The sequence below is a fragment of the Mobula hypostoma genome, chromosome 1, assembly GCF_963921235.1.
Source record: "Mobula hypostoma chromosome 1, sMobHyp1.1, whole genome shotgun sequence".
Lineage (NCBI taxonomy): Eukaryota > Metazoa > Chordata > Chondrichthyes > Myliobatiformes > Myliobatidae > Mobula > Mobula hypostoma.
Window position 1 is genome coordinate 20,831,368 of NC_086097.1, and position 27,473 is coordinate 20,858,840.

General features: G+C 45.9%; 1 protein-coding gene across 1 annotated transcript in view; it reads right to left on the minus strand.

Moving 5' to 3' along the window:
- ism2a (isthmin 2a) overlaps nucleotides 1-23,373 on the minus strand; it is a 55,864-nt gene extending 32,491 nt beyond the window's left edge. Inside the window, exons 1-3 of the mRNA XM_063044501.1 lie at nucleotides 23,088-23,373; nucleotides 21,380-21,917; nucleotides 5,608-5,859 (exon numbers count right to left, since the gene is read on the minus strand). Coding sequence (XP_062900571.1) covers nucleotides 5,608-5,859; nucleotides 21,380-21,517 — 390 coding nt within the window. The 5' untranslated portion in view covers nucleotides 21,518-21,917; nucleotides 23,088-23,373. The remainder of the gene's footprint in view (nucleotides 1-5,607; nucleotides 5,860-21,379; nucleotides 21,918-23,087) is intronic.
- Between the last annotated feature and the right edge of the window lie 4,100 nt (nucleotides 23,374-27,473).

Here is a 27,473-nt window from a genome sequence, read left to right on the forward strand (position 1 = left end):
AAGGAATGGAAGGATTGAGATCTCATGCAAGCCTTTGTGCTGCTTAGACTGATCTCACGGTTGGCACTGGCATCATAAGCCTGTTCGTTTTCTATGTTTGGCGAACAATGTAGATTCCATAACACTGACTTGCGGTGGATAATGTTTCAGATCCCCAGGGCAGCATACAGAATGTAGAGGGACATGAATCAGCGGGCTGTTGGGGGATCACAAGGTTATCAGGCTGAGGGTCAACAGGTCAAAGGTTATCAGTTTAGCTCTGAAGACGGCAGATTAGCCCACTCTCTTATCAGTCCAGATCATGCCTCTACTGAACTGCTCAAAACCTTCAGCCTCAAGCTGTGAGAATTGTTTTGAACTGGTCAGTGAAGTAGCAGCTATGGCAACTTCCTCTCTGCCACCGCGCCGGTGAAGTGTTTAATGAGCCTTTCTGTCCAAGGTTTGAGCTTTCACCTCAGGCACTGGTAAGGAGACACTTCACTGCCTGAAGCTTTAAACTGTGATGGGGTTACACAGGTCAGGCCAGCCCGTACAACACAGACACTGGAAATGGATACTGGCTGTCCAGCTGTGGGACCAAAACCCGAGAGGAACTGGGAAACCAACACTAACGAACTTTCAAAATATTTTAAATGATAGAATGGGATGGCATATTTGTTTAAAATTTTAGATTAGAAAAGCAGAGAATGAGCAGCGTGTGACAGACTGAGAGAGACATGGAGGGCAGAAGATTTTACTGTAACTTACTGGAACCAGGTTAAAATTAAACCTGAGTTAATCTCAATAGCTCTTGAAACTTCAAAGCTGCTGTTTTCAAAGTGTGTAAAAGAGAACTAAGATTTCCCATAACAAATTAACAGTCTAGGATTTAACATTCTGTACAAAAGTCTTAGACACCCGAGCTTTTGCGCAGCACTGTAGTAATTTTACGTATTGCACTGTACTGCTGCTGCAAAAAAAATTCATGACATATGTGAGTGATGATAAAACTGATTCTGATATGGGACTCTGTTGTGGACTGAGAATGGGGAAGGGGACAGGGAGAGGGGAATCATGGATGGGAAAAGGGGAAGAGAAAGGGGAGGGAGCAGGAAATACCAGAGAGACATTCTGTAATGATGAATAAACTGATTATTTGGTGTCTCAGGGCTGGGTGTGTCTGGGTGTGTCTGCACCTGCGCCACCCCCTGCTCCTGGCACTCTTTCTCTGACATCCGTCCTACACCCCTCCCGCAACAGTCCACCCTCACCATTCCCAACATCCTTTGCTCCCACCAGACTTACAAACTCGCTCTCCACTCCTTGCTGACAAATACGGTTCTGTGTAAAAGTCTTATGTATCCTAGCTATGTATACATGCCTAGGACTTTTGCACAGTATTGTAGATGTAATTTAAAACACAGTCTTCAGCATTGCTCTGCAGATTTTTTCTCGTAACAAGTTAACAGTCTAGGAATTAGATGTAAACCACAATCTGACCAGTACTTCGAGATTCATGTACAGATTTTTGAGGAATTGTCTATGGATGCAATGTAAAAGATTTTATTAGGCTACTCTGCAGTGTACTTTAACTCATTCTGACAAGGATTCTCTTCATTGTCAGTAACAAGCACTAATATCTACATTGTGCTTTAAGTAGAAAGAAGCATTCCAAAATGCTGTTTAGCCAGTGAACCAAACAAGATGTAAAGGTGAACACTACACAAACTGCTGGAGGAACTCAGCAGGTCAGGCAGCATCAATGGAGAGGAATAAACAGTCAACGTTTTGGGTGACTGCCCTTCATCGAAGTTCTAAAGTTCACAGTCAAAGTACATATATGTTACCATACTATCAAATATGGTGACCTGTATGTCACCATATTATCTAAGTACATGTATGTCACCATATACAACCTTGAGATTCATCAGGACCTTAATAAATGTCTCCATGGTTTCCATGGCCTCCTCTTGTGCCAAAATGAGGCCACGCTCAGGGTGGAGGAGTAACACCATATATTCCATCTGGGTAGCCTCCAATCTGATGGTGTGAATATCGATTTCTCCTTCTGGTTAACAAATTTCCCCCTCCCCCTTCCTCTATTCCCCACTCTGACCTTTTACCTCCTTTCACCTGTTGGTTAATTCCTCCTGGGACCCCTTCTCCTTCTCTTTCTCCTATGGTCTACTCTCCTCATCTATTGGATTCCTACTTATCCAGCCCTTGACCTTTCCCACCCACCTGGCTTCCCCTATCACCTTCCAGCTAGCCTCTTTCTCCTCCCCCAACCTTTTTATTCTGACATCTCCCCTTCCTGCTCAGTCCTAAAGACTCTCAGCCCAAAACATCGACTATCTACTCATTTCCATAGAGGCTGCCTGACCAGCCTGAGTTTCTCCAGCGTTCTGTGTGTGTTGCTTTGGATTTCCAGCATCTGCAGAATCTCTTGTGTTTAAGGTGAACTCTATTCTTGATTGGAGAGAGTAGTGTAGCAGGTAGTACTATGAGGGGTGATTGATAAGTTCGTGGCCTAAAGTAGAAGGAGTCTATTTTAGAAAACATTTATTTTTGAACATAGTCCCCTCCTGCATTTACACACTTAGTCCAGTGGTTGTGGAGCATACCGATCCCTTCTTTGTAGAAGTCGGTGTCTTGGAGCTCCAGAAAGCAGTCCACAGCAGGGGTGATTGATAAGTTCGTGGCCTACGATAGAAGGAGATGAGTTATACAGCTCTTGTTACATGCACATGCAGTTCAACTCTTTGAGTGATTATGCAGAAAGTTTGAAGTTAATAACTCATCTCCTTCTACCTTAGGCGACAAACATATCAATCACCCCTCGTACTGCCCCACCACTCCAGGGACCTGGGTTCGATCCTGACCTAATGTGTTGCAGGGTGCACTGGTTTCCTCCGGAATCCCAAAGATGTGCTGGCAGGGTAACTGACCGCTGCAAATAGCCCTAACTGACCCTCAGTGTCGGTTAATGGAACAGGAATCAGAGGGGATGCTGCTGGGCATGGGAGGGAGACTGGGTACTGGGAAATAAGCAAAGAGTTCCGACAAAGAGTACATGATCCTGAAAACCCAAACGCAGTGTCTTAGGAACAGCTTTTCCCCTCTGCTATCCAATTTCTGAATGTTCCATGAACCCATGAACACTAGCTCTCTTTTTCAAAGTTCAAAGTAAATTTAATATCAAAGTATGTATACGTCACCATATACTTACTTTTCTTGTTGGCAGTTTTGCGCTATTTATTTTTTAAAATATATTCCTAATTGTAACTTATAGTAGTGCTTTATGTTTAACACTGTACTGCTGCAACAAAACAACAAATTTCACGACATTTGACAGTGATAATAAGCATGAATCTCATTCTCCTTCCACAGATTCTGCCTGACCCGCTGAGTGTCTCCAGATCTATTTTTATATTTCATTATGATCTTGCACTTATAGTTTCCCTGCACTGCACTCTCTGTAAATGTAACACTTTATTCTGTATTCTGTTGTTGTTTTCCTGTGTTCTAGCTCAATGCACTGTGTAACCAGTTGGTCTGTTTGACAAGCTTTTCACCGTATCTCAGTACATGTGACAATAATAAACCAATTCCAATTCCAATAAGGTTTTAGGTCGGGATCTCTCATCAGAACTTCTATCAGTGCTTTTTTAATCTCCCCTACATTCTCTCCAGTACAACCACATCCTTCCTACAGCGTGGCAATATTTTAAGGGTAGTATAATTACATCAGCAATTTTGTACTCAGGTGGGTCCCATCAATGAGGTGAATGGCCAGTAATTCTGAGGGAACGTTTTGTCCCGAAACGTTGACAGTTTATTCCCCTTCGTAGATGCTGCCTGACCCACTGAATTCTCCACCGTTTTTTTATGTTGCTCGTATTTTTATTTCAGATTACTAGCACTTGCAAGATTTTAGATTTTCATTGAAAACAAGGTTTTGTTTGGGGACCAGGGGATGCTTTTTTTGTTTTAGAAGGTGAAAAGTGATGGGGAGGCTACAAATTTGAGGGGAAAATGGAGTGAGTGGGCTGCACCGTTGCTGGAGCTGCTACCTCATTTAATCCTGATTTAGAGTGCTGCCTATGTGGAGTTTACACGTTTTCCCTGTGACCACACTGGTCTCCTCCCAGGTGCTCCAGTTTCTTCCCATGTCCCAAAGACGTCTAGGTTGATCAGTTCGATGGCTGCTGTAAGCTACTGTAACTCTGTAAGTGAGTGGTACAGTCTGGGGAGGGGGGAGCTGATGGGAATGTGGGGAGAATCAATTGTAGGGAATATTGGTTGGGAATGGAATTGTCCTTCAACCCATGGGACAGTGTTGTCCAGGATGACCTCATAGAAATTTATAAAATAAGGTGGATGGTCACAGCCTTTTCCCCAGGGTTGGGGAAAGGGTATGTATTGTTACAAGGAGGTCTGTGGTTTTTTTTTGGGAGAATGATGTAATGGTCTTTTGGAGGTCACCTGATGTAATTTTCCCGCTGATGTGAGGTCACGTGATGACGTGCACTACGGGTATATAAGGGAAGACCAGTTAGTTTTTAGTTTTTAGATTTCCAGCTAGAATGTACTGTGTCTCCGTTTCTGTTGTGTATTTGTTTTGATGATGCAACTTCATTTTTAAAACGGTTGTTACATTCTGTTGCAAGGTACAATAGTGCTGGATTGGCAATTTTTGCTAGATGTGCTGATTTACCCTATTCCAGCAGTAGTACGGGAGAGTGAAGACTTTATCGAAGTACAGAACCCGAAGGATTGAGAGGAGTCGGTATCGTTCGGCAGTTTAACAAAGGATCGACCTTATTGAGTCTTCGTTGAAGGAGTAGTGACCTGCATGAAAGATAACCCTTGCCAGAAGAGCAAAGAGTTCATGCAAGGTTTGCTCTCTAGAATTTAAGGTCAGTTGTTTTAAACTGTTTATTTCCTGCATTGTGAACCCTTTGGACAGAACCAACGGGAAAGTCGCATCTATGAAGAAATCCTTCCCCAGAGAAGTCTCTCCCAGTTGAACATATAAATCTGTTGGACTTTTGAATTTACCATTTTAAGAACTATATCTGACTTTACCGCTTTAAGAACTGTTTTCACATTTAATGCTTTAAGAACTAGTGCCGAGTGACAATTTGTTGAATGGCTGCATAGCAGTTAACTTCCGGTTAAGGTTTTCGTTTGTTTTTTTGATTGTTTATCCGTGTTTAATAAATGTTTGGTTGTTTTTATATAACCTGTCTCGATTGATATTCATTGTTGCCGGTTACGTAACAGTATATATAAGAAAAGAGGTAAAAATTTTAAAACAGACCCAAGAGGTAACTTCTTTGCACAGAGGCTGTTGGATGCCCGGAATGAACTACCAGAAGAAGTAGTTGAGGCATTGGAATGGGTCGAGGGAAGGGAAGGGTTTGGGCTGAACCCAGGCAAGTGGGTCTATCAGGAATGCTGTGGTCAGCATGAACCAGATGGACTGAATGGCCTGTTTCCAGACTGTATTACTTTATATGACTCTATATGGAAATGTATGATGGAATGAGGTTGAGGAGCCTCCTCCTGTGACCAAGTTCTCCTGTCAGAGGACAGATATATAAATAATAAATCTCTCCCTCTCACCTGAATGTTGGGATTCTGTGCGTTGATATCCGCATTGGTTAGGTCGGGGAAGTTCTTCAGGTCCAGGACAAAAGGGTTGGTCTCCTCCAGGCCAGACCCATATTTTGTTTGTGCCGGGGTGTCCGGTGATCCTGGGGGTGACCATCGCCGCTTGTGACGGGCTTGGTTGTTAGCCTTCCAGGTCTTCAGCTTGTTATCCTCGGCCGTCTCCTCCGGATCCCGGGCCAGCCTTGAAATCGAATGGCTTTTCACCTTGCAAGGAAGGGAGAGAGTCATCAGGGGCAGGAGTCACAGGCAGCACTCGAGAAACAATACTGAGTGATCTTATGGAAGGACAGCTTCTTCCCCCATCCCCGCCCCTCCCGCCTGCCGCCATCAGATTACTGAATGGTCCATCAACCCACTAACAGCATCTCATTATTCCATCTTTGCACTACTGCAGCATAGAACATTACAGAACAGATCCTCCACTACAGAACGTTTAACCTACTCTAACCCTTCCCTCCTACACAGCTCTTCCTTTTTCTATCATCCATGTGCCTATCTAAGAGTTTCTTAAATATCTCTAATGTATCTGCCTGTACCACCGCTCTCTGTGTAAAAAACCCACCTCTGATATCCCTCCATTTACTTTTGTCCAATCACCCTACTATGCCCCCTGGTATTGGCCATTTTTGCCATTGATAAGTCTCTGCTTATCAATATTCCTTCCAACTTGTAATCACTGGTGTGCGCAAAAATCATGTGCTATGTAATTTTTTGCCCAGTGACAACAATGTGTACTCACTGAATTTTTTTAAGTGGAAGTAAACCTGAAGCTGCTCTAAGGATAACAAGCCATTCCGCTTTAAATGAACCAGCAGTTCTTTTGTGCTTCACGCCCTTGGCTTCTCTGGAATTTAACATAGTGAATCAATAATTTCTTCAATAAAAACAGTATAAATATGCCAGTTCTAAAATCTTCGGTCAAATTATCACAAACTCCACATTGTCAACACTGTCTGCATCAGAAACCGGAAAAGGAAATGTGATTGTGTACGATCGTGAAATATACTTAACATGCCAATGAGGTAGAGGTTGACGACCTTTTGTTCACAGTTCAAATTCCTTTGTGTGCTAGTAGCAAAAGATGTGTGCGCGTACCCAAGCGCACGTCTTAGAGGACACTACTGTCTATCCACACAGTCTATGCCTCCCATCTATACACCCCTGTCAAGTCACCTCTCATTCTCCTTTGCTCCAAAGAGAAAAGTCCTTGCTCGTTCAACCTGTCCTCAAAAGACACGCTCTCTAATCCAGGCAGCATCTCGGTAAATCTCACCTGCACCCTCTTTAAAGCTTCTACATACTTCCTATAATTAGGTGATTATTTATTTTAAATGTAACTTACAACATTTTTTATATCATGCACTGTACTGCTGCCACAAAACAACAAATCTCAAGACACACTCAGTGGCCACTTTATTAGGTACACCTGAACACCTGCTCCTTTGTGCAAATTTCTAATCAGCCAACCTAACGTGGCAGAAACCAAATACATAAATCAGTCATGATCGAATGGCAGAGCAGACTAGATGGGCTGAATGGCCTAATTCTGCTCCTATGTCTTGAGGTCACATCTTCTACACTTTCAATAAGAGGGCCAGACTGCTCAACCTTTCTTCCCAAGACAGACTTGCCATCCCAGGAACCAGCCTTGAGAATTTTGCTTCACTCTTTCTATACACGTATAGAAATTGGACACAGTATTCCTGATGTGATTTCATCATGCCCCTACATAACTGTACTGAGACATCTTTACTCCTGCGCTAAAAAACCTTCAATAAACCTACAAGTTGCCTTTCTAATTGCCTGTCACATCTACACATTAGAACACTGAGGATATCTGCTCTTAAATTCCCAAGGAGAAAAAGGAATGCAATAATGTTAATAGCTCCAGCTGTGACTCAGCTGATAACATTCTCGCTAAATTGGAGAAGATTGTGGGCCCATTGACTTGTGCATAAAAACTGTTCATGACACCAATGTTGTACTGAGGAGGTTTAATGCAATTCTTCATGCTGGTGTTGGCTAATTTTGCATGGGAGATCTTTCAGATAGAGGCAAGTGGTCTCCTGGTAACAGTACAAGTAGCAATTTGCTCCAATACACAGGCCAATACTTGCCCCTCAAACAGCATCACTTAAAATTCTGGTAATCACATTGCTGTTCCTGGGGCCTTGGTTAGCTTGAAAAATATACACTTAGTGGTACCTTTTCTAGGTACAGCTGCCTACATGCTTGTTAATGCAAATATCTCATCAACCAATTAATTAGTGTACAAAAGCATGCAGACATGGTCAAAAGGTTCAGGGGTTGTTCAGACCAAACATCAGAGTGGGGAAGAAATGTGATCTAGGTGACTTGGACTGTGGAATGATTGTTGGTGCCAGACGGGGTTGTTTGAGTATCTCGGAAACTGCTGATCTCCCTGTGATTTTCACGTACATCAGTCTCTAGAGTTTACAGAGAACAAGAAACAATCAGCAGTTCTGTGGGCGAAAAAGCCTTGTTCATGAGAGTGGGCAGAAGAGCATCTCTGGACTGGCCTGTCCAGAAGGAAGGTCTCAACCTGAAATGAGAATCATTCCCACTCTCTCTTTAATATTGCCTGGAAGTTTTTTCCCTCACATTCATAGAAACATAGAAACATAGAAAATAGGTGCAGGAGTAGGCCATTCTGCCCTTTGAGCCTGCACCGCCATTTATTATGATCATGGCTGATCATCCAACTCAGAACCCCGCCCCAGCCTTCCCTCCATACGCCCTGATCCCCGTAGCCACAAGGGCCATATCTAACTCCCTCTTAAACACAGCCAATGAACTGGCCTCAACTGTTTCCTGTGGCAGAGAATTCCACAAATTCACCACTCTCCGTGTGAAGAAGTTTTTCCTAATCTCGATCCTAAAAGGCTTCCCCTTTATCCTCAAACTGTGACCCCTTGTTCTGGACTTCCCCAACATCGGGAACAATCTTCCTGCATCTAGCCTGTCCAATCCCTTTAGGATTTTATACGTTTCAATCAGATCCCCCCTCAATCTTCTAAATTCCAACGAGTACAAGCCCAGTTCATCCAGTCTTTCTTCATATGAAAGTCCTGCCAACCCAGGAATCAATCTGGCGAACCTTCTTTGTACTCCCTCTATGGCAAGGATGTCTTTCCTCAGATTAGGGGACCAAAACTGCACACAATACTCCAGGTGTGGTCTCACCAAGGCCTTGTACAACTGCAGTAGTACCTCCCTGCTCCTGTACTTGAATCCTCTTGCTATAAATGCCAGTATACCATTCGCCTTTTTCACCACCTGCTGTACCTGCATGCCCACTTTCAATGACTAGTGTATAATGACACCCAGGTCTCCTCCCCTTTTCCTAATCGGCCACCATTCAGATAATAATCTGTTTTCCTATTTTTGCCACCAAAGTGGATAACTTCACATTTATCCACATTAAATTGCATCTGCCATGAATTTGCCCACTCACCCAACCTATCCAAGTCACTCTGCATCCTCTTAGCATCCTCCTCACAGCTAACACTGCCACCCAGCTTCGTGTCATCCGCAAACTTGGAGATGCTGCATTTAATTCCCTCATCCAAGTCATTAATATATATTGTAAACAACTGGGGTCCCAGCACTGAGCCTTGCGGTACCCCACTAGTCACCGCCTGCCATTCTGAAAAGGTCCTGTTTATTCCCACTCTTTGCTTCCTGTCTGCTAACCAATTCTCCATCCACATCAATACCTTACCCCCAATACCGTGTGCTTTAAGTTTGCACACTAATCTCCTGTGAGGGACCTTGTCAAAAGCCTTTTGAAAATCCAAATATACCACATCCACTGGTTCTCCCCTATCCACTCTACTAGTTACATCCTCAAAAAATTCTATGAGATTCGTCAGATATGATTCCCATCAGCTCCCCAACATTTTAACACTGGGGTACTTACGGTGGCTGACTTAGAGAGCATCCCACACATCTTTGGGATGTGGGAGGAAACCAGAGCACCCAGAGGGATCTCGCACAATCAGAGGAAGAATCCACACAGACTGCATCAAAGGCCAAGATTGAACCCGAGTTGCTGATACCATGAGGCATTGGCTCTACTAACTGCAAGACTAGAGTGGTGATAAGCCATTCGGCCCCTCAAGCCTGCCCTGGCCATCCTACATGGTCATGATTAATCTGTCTTAAACCTCACCTCCTCTTCTGTACCAGTTCCCCAGAGCCCTCAATTCCCTGACCCTGAAGCTTTTATCTATTTCTTCTTTCAATACCCCAAGTGATACCACATCTACAATCCTCCACTGCAAGAAGTTCCTACACGTCTCGTATTACAACTACGCTCCCAGATTCCAGATCCGCCGACTGTGATAAAGGACATCTTGCTCCTTGCCTTCCTAATCACTTGTGATTTATCTGTTTGCCTCTAGTCCCATGAGCTTTTCTACCACCTTGTCCCTCATGGTCACTAATATCACAAACCCCTCTGCGTCTCCTGAACCTGGTCCACCTCAAACCTCTAGGGTGTTTGCTTTTCAAAAAGTTTCAAGTAGATTTAGTATTGAAGTACGTATATGTCACCATATACTATCCTGAGATTCGTTTGCTTGTGAGCGTTCACAGAAGAACAAAGAAATACAATAGAATCAATAAAAAACTACACACAAACACTAACAAGCAACCAATGTGTAAAAGACAAAGCGCAAGTACAAGAAAAAATACTGAGAGCATGAGTTGTAGAGCCCTTGAAAGTGAGTCCATAGGCTGTGTTCAGCGATCAATTGGGTGTTGAAGTGAGTGAAGTCATTCACACTGGTTCAGGAGCCTGATGGTTGTAGGGTAATAACTGTTCCTGAACCTGGTGGTGTGACAGCCAAGGCTCTTGTACCTCTGTCCCGATGGCAGCGGTAAGAGAGGGAATGGCCCACATTCTTCACCATGAAAATTAATGCAAAGTATTGATTTCATTTATTAGCCTGTTTCTTGTTTCCTGTCTTCAATCCCCAGTCTCACTCTCTGAGGAACCCACACTTCCCCTGAACCATCTCTTTCTTTATCTAAATCTGTGGAAGTCCTTGCTGGTACATTTCTCATCATTCTCTGTTGACTTGCCATTAGCTGACGGTGCCAACCCTGACTGCAGTTATAATTCAACAGACCTCCCTCAGAACCCCCTGGACGAGGCCGGAAATCCTCTCAGAGCCTTGCAGTGTTGCTCCCCTAACTGGACCCAACCCTTTCTTTGAATAAGTGGTTAAACCAGCCACATGCAGTGAAGGGTGAAGGCCTGGGATGAAGTGTTGAACCAATTACATCACAGTAGTAGAATACTGATTGAGAGAGGAAGGCAACACATCAAATGATCCCAAGGATGAAAGGGTTATCATATGAAGAGTCTTTGATAACTCTGGGCTTGTACTCATCGGAGTTTAAAAGAATGAGCGGGGATCTCATTGAAACCTATTGAATGTTGAGAGGCCTAGATAGAGTGGCAGGGTGGAAATACATCTCTACAAAAAGAGGTAAAGTCCTTCCCTCCACTGACCTGCAGGCTATCCTGCTTAACCTGCGAACCCTCACCCCACCCCGATGAGGGTCATGTGAAGCCACAGGAGCAGCTGGTGGATGATCGTATGAGCAGCTGGTGCATATCACAAGTCCTGGTTACGCAACGACTGACATCAGGCAGAGCATTGACAATGGCTGGGGTCACCCATCTTGTAAACACACCACCCAAAAGAAAGGCAAACCACTTCTGCAGAAAAATTTGCCAAGAACAATCATGGTCATGGATAGAGCAACAGCGTGGCTCGGTAGACAGACAGACGACCGTGATTGTCCGTGCCACACAACTCGGCATGTAATGATGATGATGAGATAGAGTGGACGTGGAGAGGATGTTTCCAACAATAGGAGAGTCTAAGACTAGACGGCACAGCATCAGAATAGAAGGATGCTCCATCAGAAAGAGATGAGGAGGAATTTCTTTAGCCAGCGGATGGCGAATCTGAGGAATTCATTGCCATAGACCACTGTGGAGGCCAAATCACTGAGTATATTTAAAGCTGAGGTTGATAGGTTCTTGATTAGTAAGAGTATCAAAGGTTACAAGGAAAGGTATGATATATCAGCCATAATGAATGGCAGAGCAGACTTGATGGGCCGAATGACATAGTTCTGCTCCTTTGTCTTATGATCAAATGTCAGCGATAGTAGATCTGGTTCTGATCCTGATTCCTTATGTTCTCACGATGTCCTAAAGCATTCAAATCGGAGTTAACAAAGCCATTCGTAATTTAAACCAAAGCCAACAAGCCTCTGAAACAGGAAAACTGGGCCTTTGCTAATAAAAATTGTATAAACATATCCATCTTCCCAAAAACAAATCTTAGAGTGTTCGCTATGCAGAAATATCCCAGGGCACTTTACAAGCATCAAAGGTTTAATTATGAGGACGGATTGAACAGACTAGGGCCGTATCCCCTGGAGCAGAGATCAAGGGATGATCTAATTGAGGTGTTTAATATGATTAGAGGTTCTGGCGGGTGAGTATAGAATAACGGAGCATTGCATTTACATTCAAGTCAGGCAGGGCACTTGGGGTGAAGTCTGGGAGCATTTCGTCACACAGGGGGAGGGGGAGGGGGAGGGGTTTGGAAATTTCGAACTCTCCAAAACAGAAACGGAACAGGGGTAGGTCACTTGGGTTCTCAAGCCCGTCCCACCATTTAGTAAAATCAAAAAGATTAAAAAGATTTGCGTTACTTGCCACATGTACATCGAAACATACAGCGAAATGTGCCATTTGTGTTAAATCAAATCAGCGAGGATTGTGTTGGGGGGAGCCTGCAAGGGTTGCCAACATACTTGCCCATAACCTATTAAAACTAACCCTAACCTGTAGGTCTCTGGAATGTGGGCGGAAACTGGAGCACCCAGTACAAACTCTTTAGAGACAGCAGGAGGAACAGAACTCTGATCAGTTATCGCTGATGCTGTGAAGCATTTGTTCGAACTGCAACGCTGATCCATTACCTCAGAAACACATTCCTTCTCTAAACAGGCCACTTTTCATTTCCCTTAAAACCTGAAAGTCCTTCCTTGACCAAGTTACTTAAACAGCGTCAGCTGATTGACAGACTTCTGTAGAGCAAGGGCATTAATGTTTGGATGCAGGGTTAGGGGACCCACATGAATGATGGGACAGGATTGAAGGGCTCAATTGCCTTCTCCTGGAGCAACAAAACAATATGCTGGAGGAAATCTACAGGTCGAGCAACATCTATGGGAGGAAAGGAATTGTCAACGTTTCAGGTCAAAATCCTGCCTCGTGGCGCAGCTGCAAATTTCCTCCAGCAGGATCTATGTTTCTCTGGGTTCTAACACCAGCTGTCTCCTGTGCCTCCTTACCTCCTCCTGTAGCCTACTTCAAAGTAGAGTCAAGGTTTAGAAAGGCCTAGATAGAGTGGATGAGCAGAGGCTGTTTCCAATAGTGGGGGGTGTCTAAAGCCAGAAGGCACAGCCTCAGATAGAAGAACTTGTCCCTTTAGATCAGAGATGAGGAGGAATTTCCTTAGCCAAAGGGGGGGGGGGGGTGAATTTGTGGAATTTATTGCCACAGACAGCTGTGGACGTCAAGTCATTGGATATGCTTAAAGTAGAGTTTGATAGGTCCTTTTTATTTTACTTATTGAGATACAATATGGAATCTGCCCTTCAAGCCATACCACTCAGCCACTTAACTCTAGCCAAATCATAAAACAATTTACAATGACTAATTAACTGTTAGGCCTTTGGACTGTGGGAGGAAACTGGAGCACCCAGAGGAAACCCTCGTGCACACGGGAAAAACGTAAAGATTTTCTTAGAGAGGACCAAAACCTTGTCATGGTTTGGAGACTCGCATGCTTTAATGACCCAGAGAGCTATGTTGGCTGGAGTCAGGGCCTTATGCTTTGGCTCTTGGTAGGGTCACCCATGCCAAACAGGTCAAAGGGTAGAGGTCAGATTAAGAGTGATCCACCGGTTCTCCAGGTTCAGGGTTCAGCTCAGGGCCAACAACTCTGACTGGTAAAACATAACTGTTCCGGAAATAACAATGAAGAATCCTTCTGTGTCTAAGTGGCCAAGGACAGACAGAAATGGAGGACTTCATTGCTGCCCTAAACTTCAGAGGTATAATTGGCAGCATTTTTTTCCTTACAGAGGATGCCGGAATTGAAGGATCTCCAATGCCTAGAGCTGTAACAGTGCGCTAACTGCTAGGTTACCCAATATTACTAATTACTTAACTTGTAAGGGTGTCAAAGGTTATGGGGAAAAGGCAGCGGGATGGGGTTGAGAAGGAAAATAAATCAGCCATGATCAAATGGCAGAAGAGGCTCGATGGGCTGACTGGCCTAATTCTGATCCTATGCCTTAGGGTCTTATAGGTGTGTAGCTATTGGATGGAAGATGGCGGAGCTATCATCATTCAAGCTGGGTGAGAAAGGTAATGAATATGCTGGTAGCCGTTGGTTGGGGTGGGGGTTAGGGAATCGGTGGGAGGTGGGGGTGAGTGAGATTGTTGTTGAAGAGCAGTTTGACCTTTAGGGGTGGTGTAACCATCGGTGGATGGGATGGTGGTGTGAGAGTTGGGGCATGAAATGTTCGGGGGAGGGTTGGGGATGGAGGTGATAGGCGGCTGATTGAAGGACTGGGGGATGGTGTGAGAGTTGGGGAGGGGGTGTGAAGGCTGTGGGGTGTATAAGGATTGGATGTGTGGGGGTAGGGTGAGAGGTGAGTGATACGTATGCTTGGCGGTTGGTTTGAGGATTGGTGTGGATCTGAGGGCTGGGGGGAGGCAGGCTCAGGGTGATGGAGGGGAAGAGTTGTGGAAGGAGAGAGGGCAATGAGTTGGAGGGGAGAGACAGTTAGACAGATGGTCATGGGGAGGGAGTGTGCTGTCATCTGGAATGGTGGGTGGGATGGAGTGGTCAATAACCCCGGGCATCCAACATTATTTCTGAAAATTAGCAGAAAGGTAGAATATTGGAAAGCTTTTAAAAACCTACAGAGAGCAACTAAAAGAATCACTGGGGGGAAAAGATGAAATATGAAAGCAAGCTAGCAAACGATATCAAAGTGTATATTAAAGGCTTTTTCATGTATGTAAAAAATAAAAGAGAGATGAGAGTGGATATTGGACCACTAGAAAATGAGGCCGGAGAAATAATAACAAGGAGATGGCAGATGAATTAAATGAGTATTTTGCATCAGTCTTCACTGTGGAAGACACTAGCAGTGTGCCAGATGTTGAAGGGTGTGAGGGAAGAGAAATGCGTGCAGTTACTATTACAAGGGAGAAGGTGCTCAAAAAGCTGACAGATCTAAGGATACATAAGTCACCTGGATCAGCTGAACTGCACCCTAGGGTTCTGAAAGAGGTAGCATTAGAGATTGTGGTGGCGTTAGAAATGGTATTTCAAAAATCATTGGACTCTGGCATGGTGCCAGAGGACTAGAAAATTGCAAACGTAACTCCACTCTTAAAGAAAGGAGAAAGGCAGCAAAAGGAAATTATTGACCAATTAGCCTGACCTCAGTGGTTGGGAAGATCTTGGAATCAATTATTAAGGATGAGGTTATGGAGTAGTTGAAGACACAGGACAAGATAGGACAAAGTGAGCATGGTTTTCTTAAGGGAAAATCTTGCCTGATGAACCTGTTGGAATTCTTTGAGGAGATTACAATTAGGATAGATAAAGGGGATGCAGTGGATGTTGTATATTTGGACTTTCAGAAGGCCTTTGACAAGGTGCCACACATGAGGCTGCTTAGCAAGTTAAGAGCCCATGGTATTACAGGAAAGTTACTAACATGGTCAGAGCATTGCTGATTGGAAGGAGGCAGCGAGTGGGAATAAAAGGATCCTTGTCTGGTTGGCTGCCAGTGACTAGTGGTGTTCTGCAGGGGTCGGTGTTGGGATCCCCTCTTTTTATGCTGTATATCAATTATTTAGATGATGGAATAGATGGCTTTGTCGCCAAGTTTGCAGATGATATGAAGATTGGTGGTGGGGCAGGTAGTGTTGAGGAAACAGGGAGTCTGCAGAAGGACTTGGAGAAATTAGGAGAATGGTTAAGAAAGAGGCAAATGAAAACAATGTTGGAAAATGCATGGTCATGCACTTTGGTAGAAGAAATAAATGTGCAGACTATTTTCTAAACAGGGAGAAAATCTAAAAATCTGAGATGCAAAGGAACTTGGAAGTCCTTATGCAAAACCCCCTCCCCTTAAAGGTTAACTTACAGGTAGAATCAGTGATGAGGAAGGCAAATGCCACGTTAGCATTCATTTCAAGAGGTCCAGAATACAAGAACAAGGATGTGATGCTGAGGCTTTATAAGGCACTGGTGAGGCCTCACCTTGAGTATTGTGAACAGTTTTGGACTCCCTATCAAAGAAAAAATGTGCTGACATTGGAGATGGTTCACAGGAGGTTCACAAAGATGATTCAGGGAATGAAAGGGTTATCATACGAAGAACATCTGATAGCTCTGGGCCTGTACTCACTGGAATTTAGAAGGATGAGTTGGGAGGAATCTCACTGAAACTTTTCAAATGTTGAAAGGCCGAGACAGAGTAGATGTGGAAAGGATGTTTCCCATGGTGGGGAGTCTAGGAAAAGAGGGCACAGCCTCAGGATAGAAGAGCGTCCATTTAAAAAAGAGAGAATGAGAAATTTCTTTAGCCAGTGGGTGGTGAATTTGTGGAATTTATTACCACAGGCAGCTGTGGAGGCCAGGACATTGGGTGTATTTAAAGCAGAGATTGATAGGTTATTGATTGGACATGGCATCAAAGGTAATAGGAAGAAGACCGGGAAAGGGCTGAGGAGGGGAAAAAAGGGAAAAGAAAAAAAGAATCACCCATGATTGAATGGCTGAGCAGACTCAATGGGCAAATGGCCTAATTCTGCTCCTATGTCTTATGGTGTTAGGTTAGGATAGTATTCCATGGATCCTTGAAGAATGAGGAGAGATTTGATAAAGGTTATAAATAATGAAGTGTATAGATAGAAAAGTGCAAGCAGGCTTTTTGCACTGAGTTTGGGTGAGGCTAGAACTAGGGTTCATAGGTTAAGAGTGAAAGGTGAAATGTTTAAGGGTTCATGACGAGAAACGTATTCACTCAGAGGATGGTGCAAGTGTGGAACGAGATGCCAGCAGAACTGATGGATGTGGGTTTGGTTTCAACACTTGGATATGTACATGGATTGGAGGCTCTGCAGGAATATTGTCTGGGTGCAGATCGATGGGACTGGGCAGAATAATAGTACGACATAAACTAGATGTTTCTGTGCTGTAGTGATCAATGTGTCTATGACTCTATGTCGCCGGGTGGCTGAAGATATGAGGCAGCAGTGCACCAGCTAAGCCAATGTTCTCACCTCCAGCAGCCAACAAAGTCATTCAATAAATGCAAGTTAATATCACTAAGCAGAAAATACACAAAAATCTGCAGACAGCTAGGTCCAGGAATCCCATGATTCTAGCTGAAGGAGAGTGTCAGATTTCTTTTCATTGCCCTAATCCCTCCTGTACCTAATAAAGTGGCCACCAAGCCTACATTTATGGCCTTTGGCTCCTTAATCCATCCACTTTAAGTTTTGATGTGTCATCCATTCAGAGTTGCTCTTCTGCAAACCACTGTTGTAACACGTGTTTATCTGAGTTACTGTCACCTTCCTGTCAGCTTAAGCCAGTCTGACCTTTCTCCTTTGACCACGCTCATTAATAAATCATTTTCTCCCACAGAACTGCAACTCACTGGATTTTTTTTTCATTTTTTGACCCATTCTCTGTAAGCTCTAGAAAATGTTGTATGTGAAAATCCTGGGATACTCAAACCTCCCTGTCTGGTACCAACAATTATTCAAAGGTCAAGGTCACTTAGATGACATTTCTTTCCCATCCTGATGTTTGGCTGAACAACAACTGAACCTCTTGACCATGTCTGCATGCTTTTATGCCTTGAGTTGTTGCCACATGATTGGCTGATTAGATATTTGCGTTAATATTGGGCACTCACGATCGCGTAGCAATTAGTGCAACGCTATTGCATCTCAGGGTGTTCCGGAATTCAGAATTCAATTCCGGCACAGTCTGTGAGACGTCCCTGTGGAATGTGTGGGGTTTTTCCTGTGTGCTCCAGTTTCCTCCCACAGGCTAAAGATGTACCAAGTAGGTTAATTGGTCTTTGTAAATTGTCCCATTATTAAGTTAGGGTTAAACTGGGGATGTCAGGGGTTGCTGGGGTGGTGTGGCTCGAAGGGCTGGAAGGGCCTACTCGCACTGCATCACTAAACAATTGACAGAATAAGCTAGTGAGCAGGGGTACAGGTGTGCACTGAGAGTATCTACTCAAAAGAACTGAAGGCGGCTTTGATTTTGGTCATTTACTTCATTGCTTGTCAAATCTTTCTGTGCGCAACTTAGCTCTGATAGTGATAACACTGATAATTCTGTGAAAGTGACGTGCTTAAGGGGCATCAGGAGGTCAGAATGGGAGCTATACGTCTAAATGTCCCGTGGCAAAATGTCTGGCCACAAGTAGGTTTAACCTTGAACACTGGCTGGTTGAATGGTGTTGCAACAACAACTCTGCACTCAACGTCAAGACCAAGGAACTGACTGTGGATTTCAGGAAGGGGCAGTCTGGAGAAGACACATCAGTCCTCACTGAGGGGTCAAGCACTGGAAGTAGTGTCAAATTCCTGCATGTCAACACATTGATGCAAACATGAAGCAGCTACACTGGCACCTCTACTTCATTAGGAGTTTGAAGAGATTTGGTACGTCACCAAAGACTCCAGCAATTTTCTACAGACGTACTGAGGACAGCATTTTGACCGGTTGCATCACCTCCTGGTGTAGAGGCTCCAATGAACAGTATCAAAGGAGGCTGCAGACAGCCAGCTCCATGATAGGCACAACCCTCTCTACCATCTTCAAAAGACGATGTCTCAAAAAGGTGGCATCTATCATTAAGGACTCTCATTATCTGGGACATGGCCTCTTCTACATGAAACTTTGCCGTAGAAAAATACCATCCATTATCAAAGACCCTCCCCACCCAGGCCATGCTCTTTTCTCGCTACTGCCATCAGGTAGAATGTACAAATGCCTCAGGACTCACACCCCTGTTCAAGAACAGTTACTACCCCTCACCCCTCAGGCTCTAGAACGAAAGAGGGTAACTATACTCTTTGTGTTTCTGGTGTTCCCACAACCGATGGTCTCACTTTAAGGACTCTTTATCTTGTCATTTTATACTCTTTATTTATATCTGCATTCGCACAGTTTGTTGTTCATTGATCCTGTTTACAGTTACTGTTCTATAGATTTGCTAAGTATGCCCACAGGAAAAAGAATCTCAGGGTTGTATGTGGTGACTCAAGTAATAAACCTCACCTTTGACCTTTTCTATTATTACCATTGGGGAGGAGGTACAGGAGCCTGAAGATATGCACTCAATATTTTAGGAACAGCTTTTCCCCCTCCATTATCAGATTTCTTAATGGTCTGTAAACCCATGAACAGTAACTTACTGTTGATCTTTTGCACCCATGTGTCTATCCATGTATCCATTTATCTAGCCTTCTATTTATTTATTTTTCTGTTTATTTCTAACCTATAAAACATTTTGTGTTGCTGTGTTCTGCTGCTGCAAAACAAATTTTACAGCAATGTCAGTGATAATAAACCAGATTCTGATTCAAATCAGAAGCTTGCTCAGGTTTGTTACCTTAAGCCCAACGGCAAGAATTGCCAGGGAAATACTGTGGGTGCTAGGATCTGAAGGTAATATGATAACCTCCATCCTTGCCTCCTCCCCCCTCCCCACCTACTGTTAAGTCACTTGGGCTATTAAAACACCAGCAATCGTAAGCAGATTCCCCAAGCTCAGAGTACTCAGTGCTGAGCAACGAGCTGGAATAACCCCAGAGCTACACTATTGTGGGCCTGGGACAGATATCACACATCCACACTGAGATCTAATATTTAAACTGCTTTCAAAACCAGTGAGGCATGGAAAGAGAGGAGATGGGATACCCTTAGAACCATCAAAGACTCCCTTGTACACCATCAGAAACACCTTCATGAACCCCATTAAACTCTATCCAAGACTCCATTGAATTATCATCAGAAACCACATTGAACACCATCAGAGACCCCGTCGAACACCACCAGAGACCCTATTGAAACCAGAGACCACATTAAATACCATCAGAGGCCCCACTAAACACCATCAGAAACCCTATTGAAACCATCAGAGGCCCCATTGAACACCATCAGAGACTCCTTTGAACACCACCAGAGACCCCTTTGAACACCACCAGACAACATTAAATACCATCAATCTGCATTAAATAGCATCAGAGACCCTTTGAACATCAGAGGCGACATCAAATACCATCAATCTGCATTAAATAGCATCAGAGACCCCAATGAACACCAGAGGCCCCATTGAACACCAGAGATCACGTTAAACTCCGCAGAAACCCTGTTGAACAACACCCCATAAAATACCATCAAAGACCTATTAAACTCCATCAGAAACCCATTAAACACCATCAAAGGCCACTAAATACCACCAAAAATTCATTAAACACCACAAGAATCTCTATTAAACACCAAAGAGACACATTAAACGCCATCAATGACCTCGTTAAACACCACTGAGATTCCAGTAAATACCATCAGAGACCTCGTTAAGCACCATCGGGGATTCCAGTAAATACCATCAGAGATCTCATTAAACACCATCAAAGACTCGTAAACCACCACCACAGACCCTATTAAATACCATTGGGAATTCCATTTAAGTACCGTCAGAGATCCCATTAAACACAATCAGAGACCCATTTACTCTCAGGAACCCCATTTGACTATCCGATGGTCCGATTATCTGGACTGCCAGTGAAGGAGGGCCCGCTGAAATGGAAATCGCTTTCTCCTGTAACTGTGATGGAGTTCCACAAGCAAGCCACGCACAACATCCTTCAAAGTTCGCCGCAAAGAGGCGCAGGACACCTCGCCGCCCGAAACGACACTCGGCGCTGCGCGGTGTCAGACCCGAGCGGGTGCCCCAAACTCTGACACGCGACCCTGACGGCAGTGTGAATGTGCCCGAGAGAGGCGCAGCAGCCACCGTAAGGAAGACACATAAACACACGCTCAGGTAGCCACACACCAGCGGGTCCAGTGGCCGACCCCCTTTATGAGGTTAACCTCCCTGGAAGTGGGTTTAAACGGCCGCTCGCTGACAGTACAACTCCGCTCGCCATCGCCGCGGCTCTGAAACCGGACTTTCACAGATACCGAGGGACCCGCGGAGCTCCCCCAGCAGATGGGCTGTGGTTCCGGAACCCAGCAGCGGCAGCCCCTCGTGTCTGTGCTGGAGGAACTCAACGGGTTCCGCAGCATCTGTGGAGGCGTGGTGGGTGCGAGGAACCGCGGACATTTCGGGTCGAGACTCTGCAGCAGGAGTTTGTGGCTTCGGGTGTCTCGCGTCCCGGGACAGTGTTTGACCAGGGGTAATGAAACTACAGCGTGTGTAACGCGACTAGACGGAACCTCCGGTAAGATACACCGAACGCCTACTCGGCGCAGACTTTCTACCGAGCTTCATTTGAAAGAACTTACTTTCAAGACTGAATGGGTTGCATTGCGTTAAAGGCACGTACCTGTTTACCCGTGGCGCTCTCTCCCTCCTGCTGTCGTATGTCGCCGTATTTACCCGTCGGGACACCTCCGAGTAGCGCGAACAGAGCGGCGAGGGAGACGAGGAAGAGAAGCGGGACCGACTCTCGGACGAGCCGCATTGCCTCGCCCCGGAGTGTGAGGGTCTGCGCGGCAAATTTTTGATGTTGGATTAAATTCGGGGAGGGGCGGAGGGAGGGGGTGTCGGTGAGTCCCTCGACGGTAGGTGTGGGTAGGGTTTTCAACGCCAAGTTTGCTTTTGGGAAATCTTCTCGGCTCAGCCTGCCTTCCTCCTCCACCGTAGGGTTCAGTAATGGTCCATATCTCACGGTCCGGCAATTGACAGGACACCGCGTGTCGGTGTGCGCGGACCCTGCCACTAATATCCGCTATCCAAACCTCCTGGAGTACTTTAGCCGGCCGGGACAGGCGCTTGACTCTCGCTCCTACTCTCTCCTCCTCCGCCCAGTGCACGGACACTTCTCCCCCCTCGCCGTCCGTCTCCGCTCTGCCTCCGACCCGCTGATAAATAGAAGTCCAGATCAGACAGACGTCAAAGGTTTTAGTGACGTGTAGGCGGGGGAAGAAAGCTTAAATGCTTTAAGGAGCAAGAGGCGAGAGGAGAAAGGTCAAGGGGGTTAGGGAGAGTGAAGAGGCGATTATCCCTGGGGCAAGGGGAGGGATGAGACGAGAAATGATGGTAAGACTTAAGATAAATCGGAGGAAGTCAGCCACACCAGCAGCGTGGGAAGCGGTGAACATATGGGACGTGGAATCCGAGATAGGGCGAAACAAAAAGAGTCGCACAAAGCAAGTGGGTGAGTCGGGACCGCGAGTGGGAGTTGATTCAGGTGGGGGTCCATGGACAGGAGGAAGCGACGTTAGAGCGGGAAGCGCGGAGTCGGGGTGGGGGTGGGTGGGTAGAGTTCGGGCAGGAGTCGGGAGATGTGAAGCTGGTGCTGTGAGGAAGAAAAGGGGCCGGTAATAAGGAGGGTGGAGAGAGTCAGGGACACATGTGTCCCCGGAATAAAAGAACAAAGAAAACCGCAGACTTGCAGAGCGAAACGGAAATGCGACGTACAGAAAGGAGATGGTATACGGGTGCAAACAGGAGGGGTAAGACCGCAGCGCAGCAGGAGGAGGCGGGATGGACACGGAGGCCCGGGAGTTTAAAAAGAAAGTCGGATGAACAGACGGGGTACGGGAGTGGCAAGAGCGACAGGGGTGAAAATGCCTATTTCTCGGAGTTTAACTGGACGCTTTCCATCCGGTCAATAGAAAGCACCACGCGGGGCCACTACAAGGACAATGTGTGAGGAACTCCTGGGATCCAGGGTGCGATGCCGTCTGCAGTTCAGTCATCGAGCGCTCAGTTCCTAGTCGGGTCACCCACGGCGGTAAGGTCAAGGGGAACGCTGCAGGCAAAGAGCAATCCTACCAATACCTCAACGGTAGAGTCGGTGAAGACGGAGGAAGGCTACGGCGTGAAGGACCCCAGGTTATCTTGCACTCCATTGGATCCTGACCCCTGTAAAGGAGCGTGTGGTGGCTGCCCGCGCGGCAACCTTCCCATTTTTAAACAGTCACGTACCGGCGTTTTCTGTCAGAGGAATGCACCCTAACATACTGTGTGGATCCTGCATCGGCCTCTACTCCCACCTCAGGACAAGCCGCAACAGGAGATCATCTTACCCAACTCGAGTGATCGCGCCGTCACAACGTGAAAGACCCCGTGGCGCTCGTTGATAGAAGGTTAGGGGACTTCTTGCGGTCCCAGCCAACAGTCACTCCTCCCCGGGGTTGGTGGAGGCTTCCAGTACGCAAAATGCCTGCCACAGTGCCTGCGTGTTAAGGCTTCAAAAGAACTTCATTGAGTGAAATGTCGTGGTAATGGTAAAAATGGAAAATGTTCTTCAAGGCTGGAGGCCGAAGGACGGAAACGAAGGTTTTGAGGGAAACAATTTATAAACGTAAGATGCTGAAAACTCCAGAGCTATACACACACACACACCCACCCACCCAAAATGCTGGAAGAACTCAGCACATCAGGTAGCATCAATGGAAATGAAAATGCAAGCAACATCTCGGCGAAGAGCCCTCATCGGGGCTGGAAAGGGAGGGGCCGAAGCCAGATAAAGATGAGGGAGGGGAAGGAGGACCAGCTGGAGGGTGGGGGGGTAGAAGAAGCCGTTTACGTGCGGTGGGTGGGGGGAGTGAAGTAAGAAGCCGGGATGTGATAGGTAGGAAAGGCTGGAGAAGGCGGCATAGGAGAGGAGGGTGCACCATGGACCCCATACAGATTGCAGAGGAGGGGGTGTTTGCTGTTTTGATGCAGCCAGGGTCTAACACGTTGTTCCCTCGGACCCCGTGGGAGACAAGAGCAGAAACTGCAGGAGCTCTAGCAGGAATACAGTATTCAAATCGTCCTTAGCGACAGGTGAGGCACCGGGGGATTGGGAGAAAACTAATGTTGTTTTGCTGTTTAAGAAGGCTCTGAAATAAACCAGGAAATTATAGGCTGGTGAGCCTGATATCAGTAGTGGGAAAGTTATGGGAGGGTATTCTAAGGGACTGGTATATGAGTGGACTGATTTGGGATAGTCAGCATAGCTTCATGCCTGGTAGGTCATCCCTAACCTATCATATAGTTTTTCGAGGAAGTTACCAGGAAAGTCGATGAAGGCAAGGCAGTGGATGTTATCTACGTGGACTTCAGCAAGGCATTTGACAAGGTCCCGCGTGGGAGGTTGATCAAGAAGATTCAGTCGTTCTGCGTTCATGCTGAGGTAGTAAAGTGGATTAAACTTTGGCTTTGTGGGAGAAAACAGAGAGTGGCAATATATCGTTGCCTCTGACTGGAGGCTTGTGCCGCAGGTTTCGATGCTGGGTCCTTTGTTGTTTCTTGTCTATATCAATGACCTGGACGATAATGTGGTAAACTGGATCGGCAACCTGCGGATGACCTCAAGATTGGTGGGTGTAGTGGCCAGCGAGGAAGACTATCAGCATTTGCAGCGGGATCTGGACCAGCTGGAAAAATGGGCTGACAAACGGCAGATGGAATTTAATGCAGATAAATGCGAGGTGTTATCCTTCGGTAGGACCAACCAACATAGATGACTGGAGGACCTGATTTATAAGGAGAGATTGAATAAATTAGGATTTTATTCCTTGGAATGTAGAAGATTAAGGAAAGATTTGATAGAGGTATACAGAATTATGTGCGGTATAGGTAAGGTAAATGAAAGCAGGCTTTTTCCATTGAAGTTGAGTGGGATTACAACTAGAGGTCATCGGTTAAGGGTGAAAGGTGAAAATTTTAAGGGGAACATGAAGGGAAACTTCTTCACGCAGAGGGTGGTGACAGTGTGGAATGAACTGTCAGCGCAAGTGGTGTGTGCGAGCTCGATTTCAATGTTTATGAGAAGTTTGGATAGGTACATGAATGGTAGGGGTATGGAGGGCGATGGTCCCGGTGCAGGGAGATGGGAGTACGCAGTTTATATGGTTTGGCACGGACTAGATGGACCAAAGGGCCTGTTTCTGTGCTATGCTTTTCTATGACATGGGAGAAAGCGAGGGAGGAGGGGCGCTAGTGGGAGGTGACAGGCAGGTGAGGAGAAGAGAATGGGGAAGAGGAGGGCCAGAATGGGAGATTGAAGAAGACGGTAGGGGAAAATACTGGAAGATGGAGAAATTAATCTTAATTGGTCATTGTGAATTGTCCCGTGATTAAACTGGGGTAAATCGGGAGCTGCTGGGCGGCGCGGCCCTACCCCATGCTGTGTCTTAATAGAATAAAATAGAATCGGGTTTGTGGCAACCGGGGCGAGTAGCAGTTGAGGAGCTGAAAACTGATCCCTGGGGACGGCGCTGAGGTGGAATATGAAAATGTCTGGGAATATAGGAAATGTTGTTTGTGAAGGAAACGCTTCTTGCGTCGAAGCCAAACAAAGATGGAAGGGGGACGGTTCTTTCGGGGATTTGGTAAGGGTCAGCGGGACTGCGGGTATGCATCCAGATTGAATAAACATGTGGAAGGACGTGGGCCAGCGTGCGTGGGAGTGAGAGTGTGGCGGGTCCTTCCGTTCACCAGGAGTGCCTGTTGTTGAAGTTAACCGCAAACGGCAGGTTAAATTGCTTAGCTTAATCCGCTCGATTCTGCCTAATGTACAACTTCAGTTTAGAGCAGACAAGTGAATGAGACACAGACTGAGACGGTGGGGGTAGGATGGCATCATCTATTGTACTTTCGATTAGGATTGGTCCACTGGAAGAACGAGATCAATTAGGCGTAAGCTCTTTTTTCAGCGAAACACATGATATGATTCAAACTACAAGGCGCGTTTAATAGCGCTGTTACAACGTCCCCGCACACCTTTTCAATTTGCACAAAGTAGGAAACGAGACACCGATTGGCTGTCAGCAGACTCTCACACAGCCCCGGACAGGAACGGCCAGCTGTTTCTAGGAGCTGAAAATATATTTTTTCTTTGAGCAGTTCAATTTTCTTTCAGACGCAACAGATTCTGCAGATGCTGGGAATCTTCCGCATAACATGCTGGAGAAACTCAGCAAGTCAGGCAGCATCTATGGAGGGGAATGTTTCGGGCCGAGACGCTTCATCAGGAATGTCCTGAAAATGTTCTGACGAAGGGGTTTCGACCTGAAACAATTTGTTTTCCCTCGCCCCTCACAGGTGCAAAGCGTACAAATTTATTATCGTTACTTATGTCTCTGCTTCTATGATGCTCTGTGGCTGTGATGCTGTCGCGTGCAGGCTTATCGCTGCACCTGGGCATATGACAATGAACTTGACTTTGTCGAGATGAGACCGGCTTCTCGCATTTCAAGTTCAAGTTTATCGTCATTCAACAATACACGCACACAGCTGTACGAAACGGCGTTCTTCCGGGGCCAAAGGTTGAAAACGACAGCACACATAGTTACAATCGAATGGATACAGTCTCAAAATAATATTAGCGCAAGTCCCCGATGGCATGATCTGAAGAAAGACGGGTTGACATAACGTGCGAAGCGAATGTTCATTGTACGACAGTATAATATTCCTGGCACAATAAAACTAGCTTTTCCTTCTGCAGAATCTTTTCCCCAGGGTAGAAGCGTCAAACAGAGCGCGGGATATTAAGGTTGGAGAGGGGACGTATACAAGGGCGACCCAGGGGACATTTTGTTTCACACGGATGACTGGGAGGCGCTGGGAGTGTGTTACCAGGGGTAGTAATGGAACAGGCAGTTTGGTGGAGCTGAAACAGCTTTAAGATGCATGCGTGAATAGGAAAGGAGTGGAGAGGTATGTATTCAACACACACAAGACGCTGGAGGAGCTCAGCAGGCCAGGCAGCGTCCATGGAAATGAATAAACAGTCGACGACCCTTCAGCAGGGCTGGGGGAAAAAAAGATGAGGAGTAGATTTAAAAGGTGAGGGGAGGGAAGGGAGAAACACAAAGTGATAGGTGCAACCGGGAGGGAGAGGGGTGAAGTAGAGAGCTGGGAAGTTGATTGATGAGGGAGGCACCGGGCTGGAAAAAGGGGGAATGTAATAGGAGAGGACAGAAGGCTATGGGAGAAAGGAAGGAAGTTTCAGAGAATTATGTGCCAGACGCGGAGGCTGGTGGATTGGCAGGCGAGGACAAGAGGAGCCCTATCCCTGATGGGGTGAGGGCAGAAGTGCGCAAGTGGAAGAGATGCGGTTGAGGGCAGCGTTGATGGTAGAGGAAGGGAAACTCCTTTCTTTGAAGAAGGACAACATCTCCTTCGTTCTGGAACGAGAAGCCTCATCCTGAGAGCAGATGCCGCGGAGACAGAGGAATTGAAAGAAGGGGGTGGAATTTTTACAAATCACAGGGTGGGAAGTGCATAGTCCGTAACTTCCGCCATCTCCAACGGGATCCCACCATAAACCATATCTTCCCCACCCCCCTCACTTTCTGCTTTTCATGGGGATTGCTCCCTTGTCCATTCGTCCCTCCCCACTGATCTCCCTCCTGGCAAGCGGAACAAGAGCTACACCTGCCCCTACTCCTCCTCCCTCACTACCATTCAGGGCCCCAAAC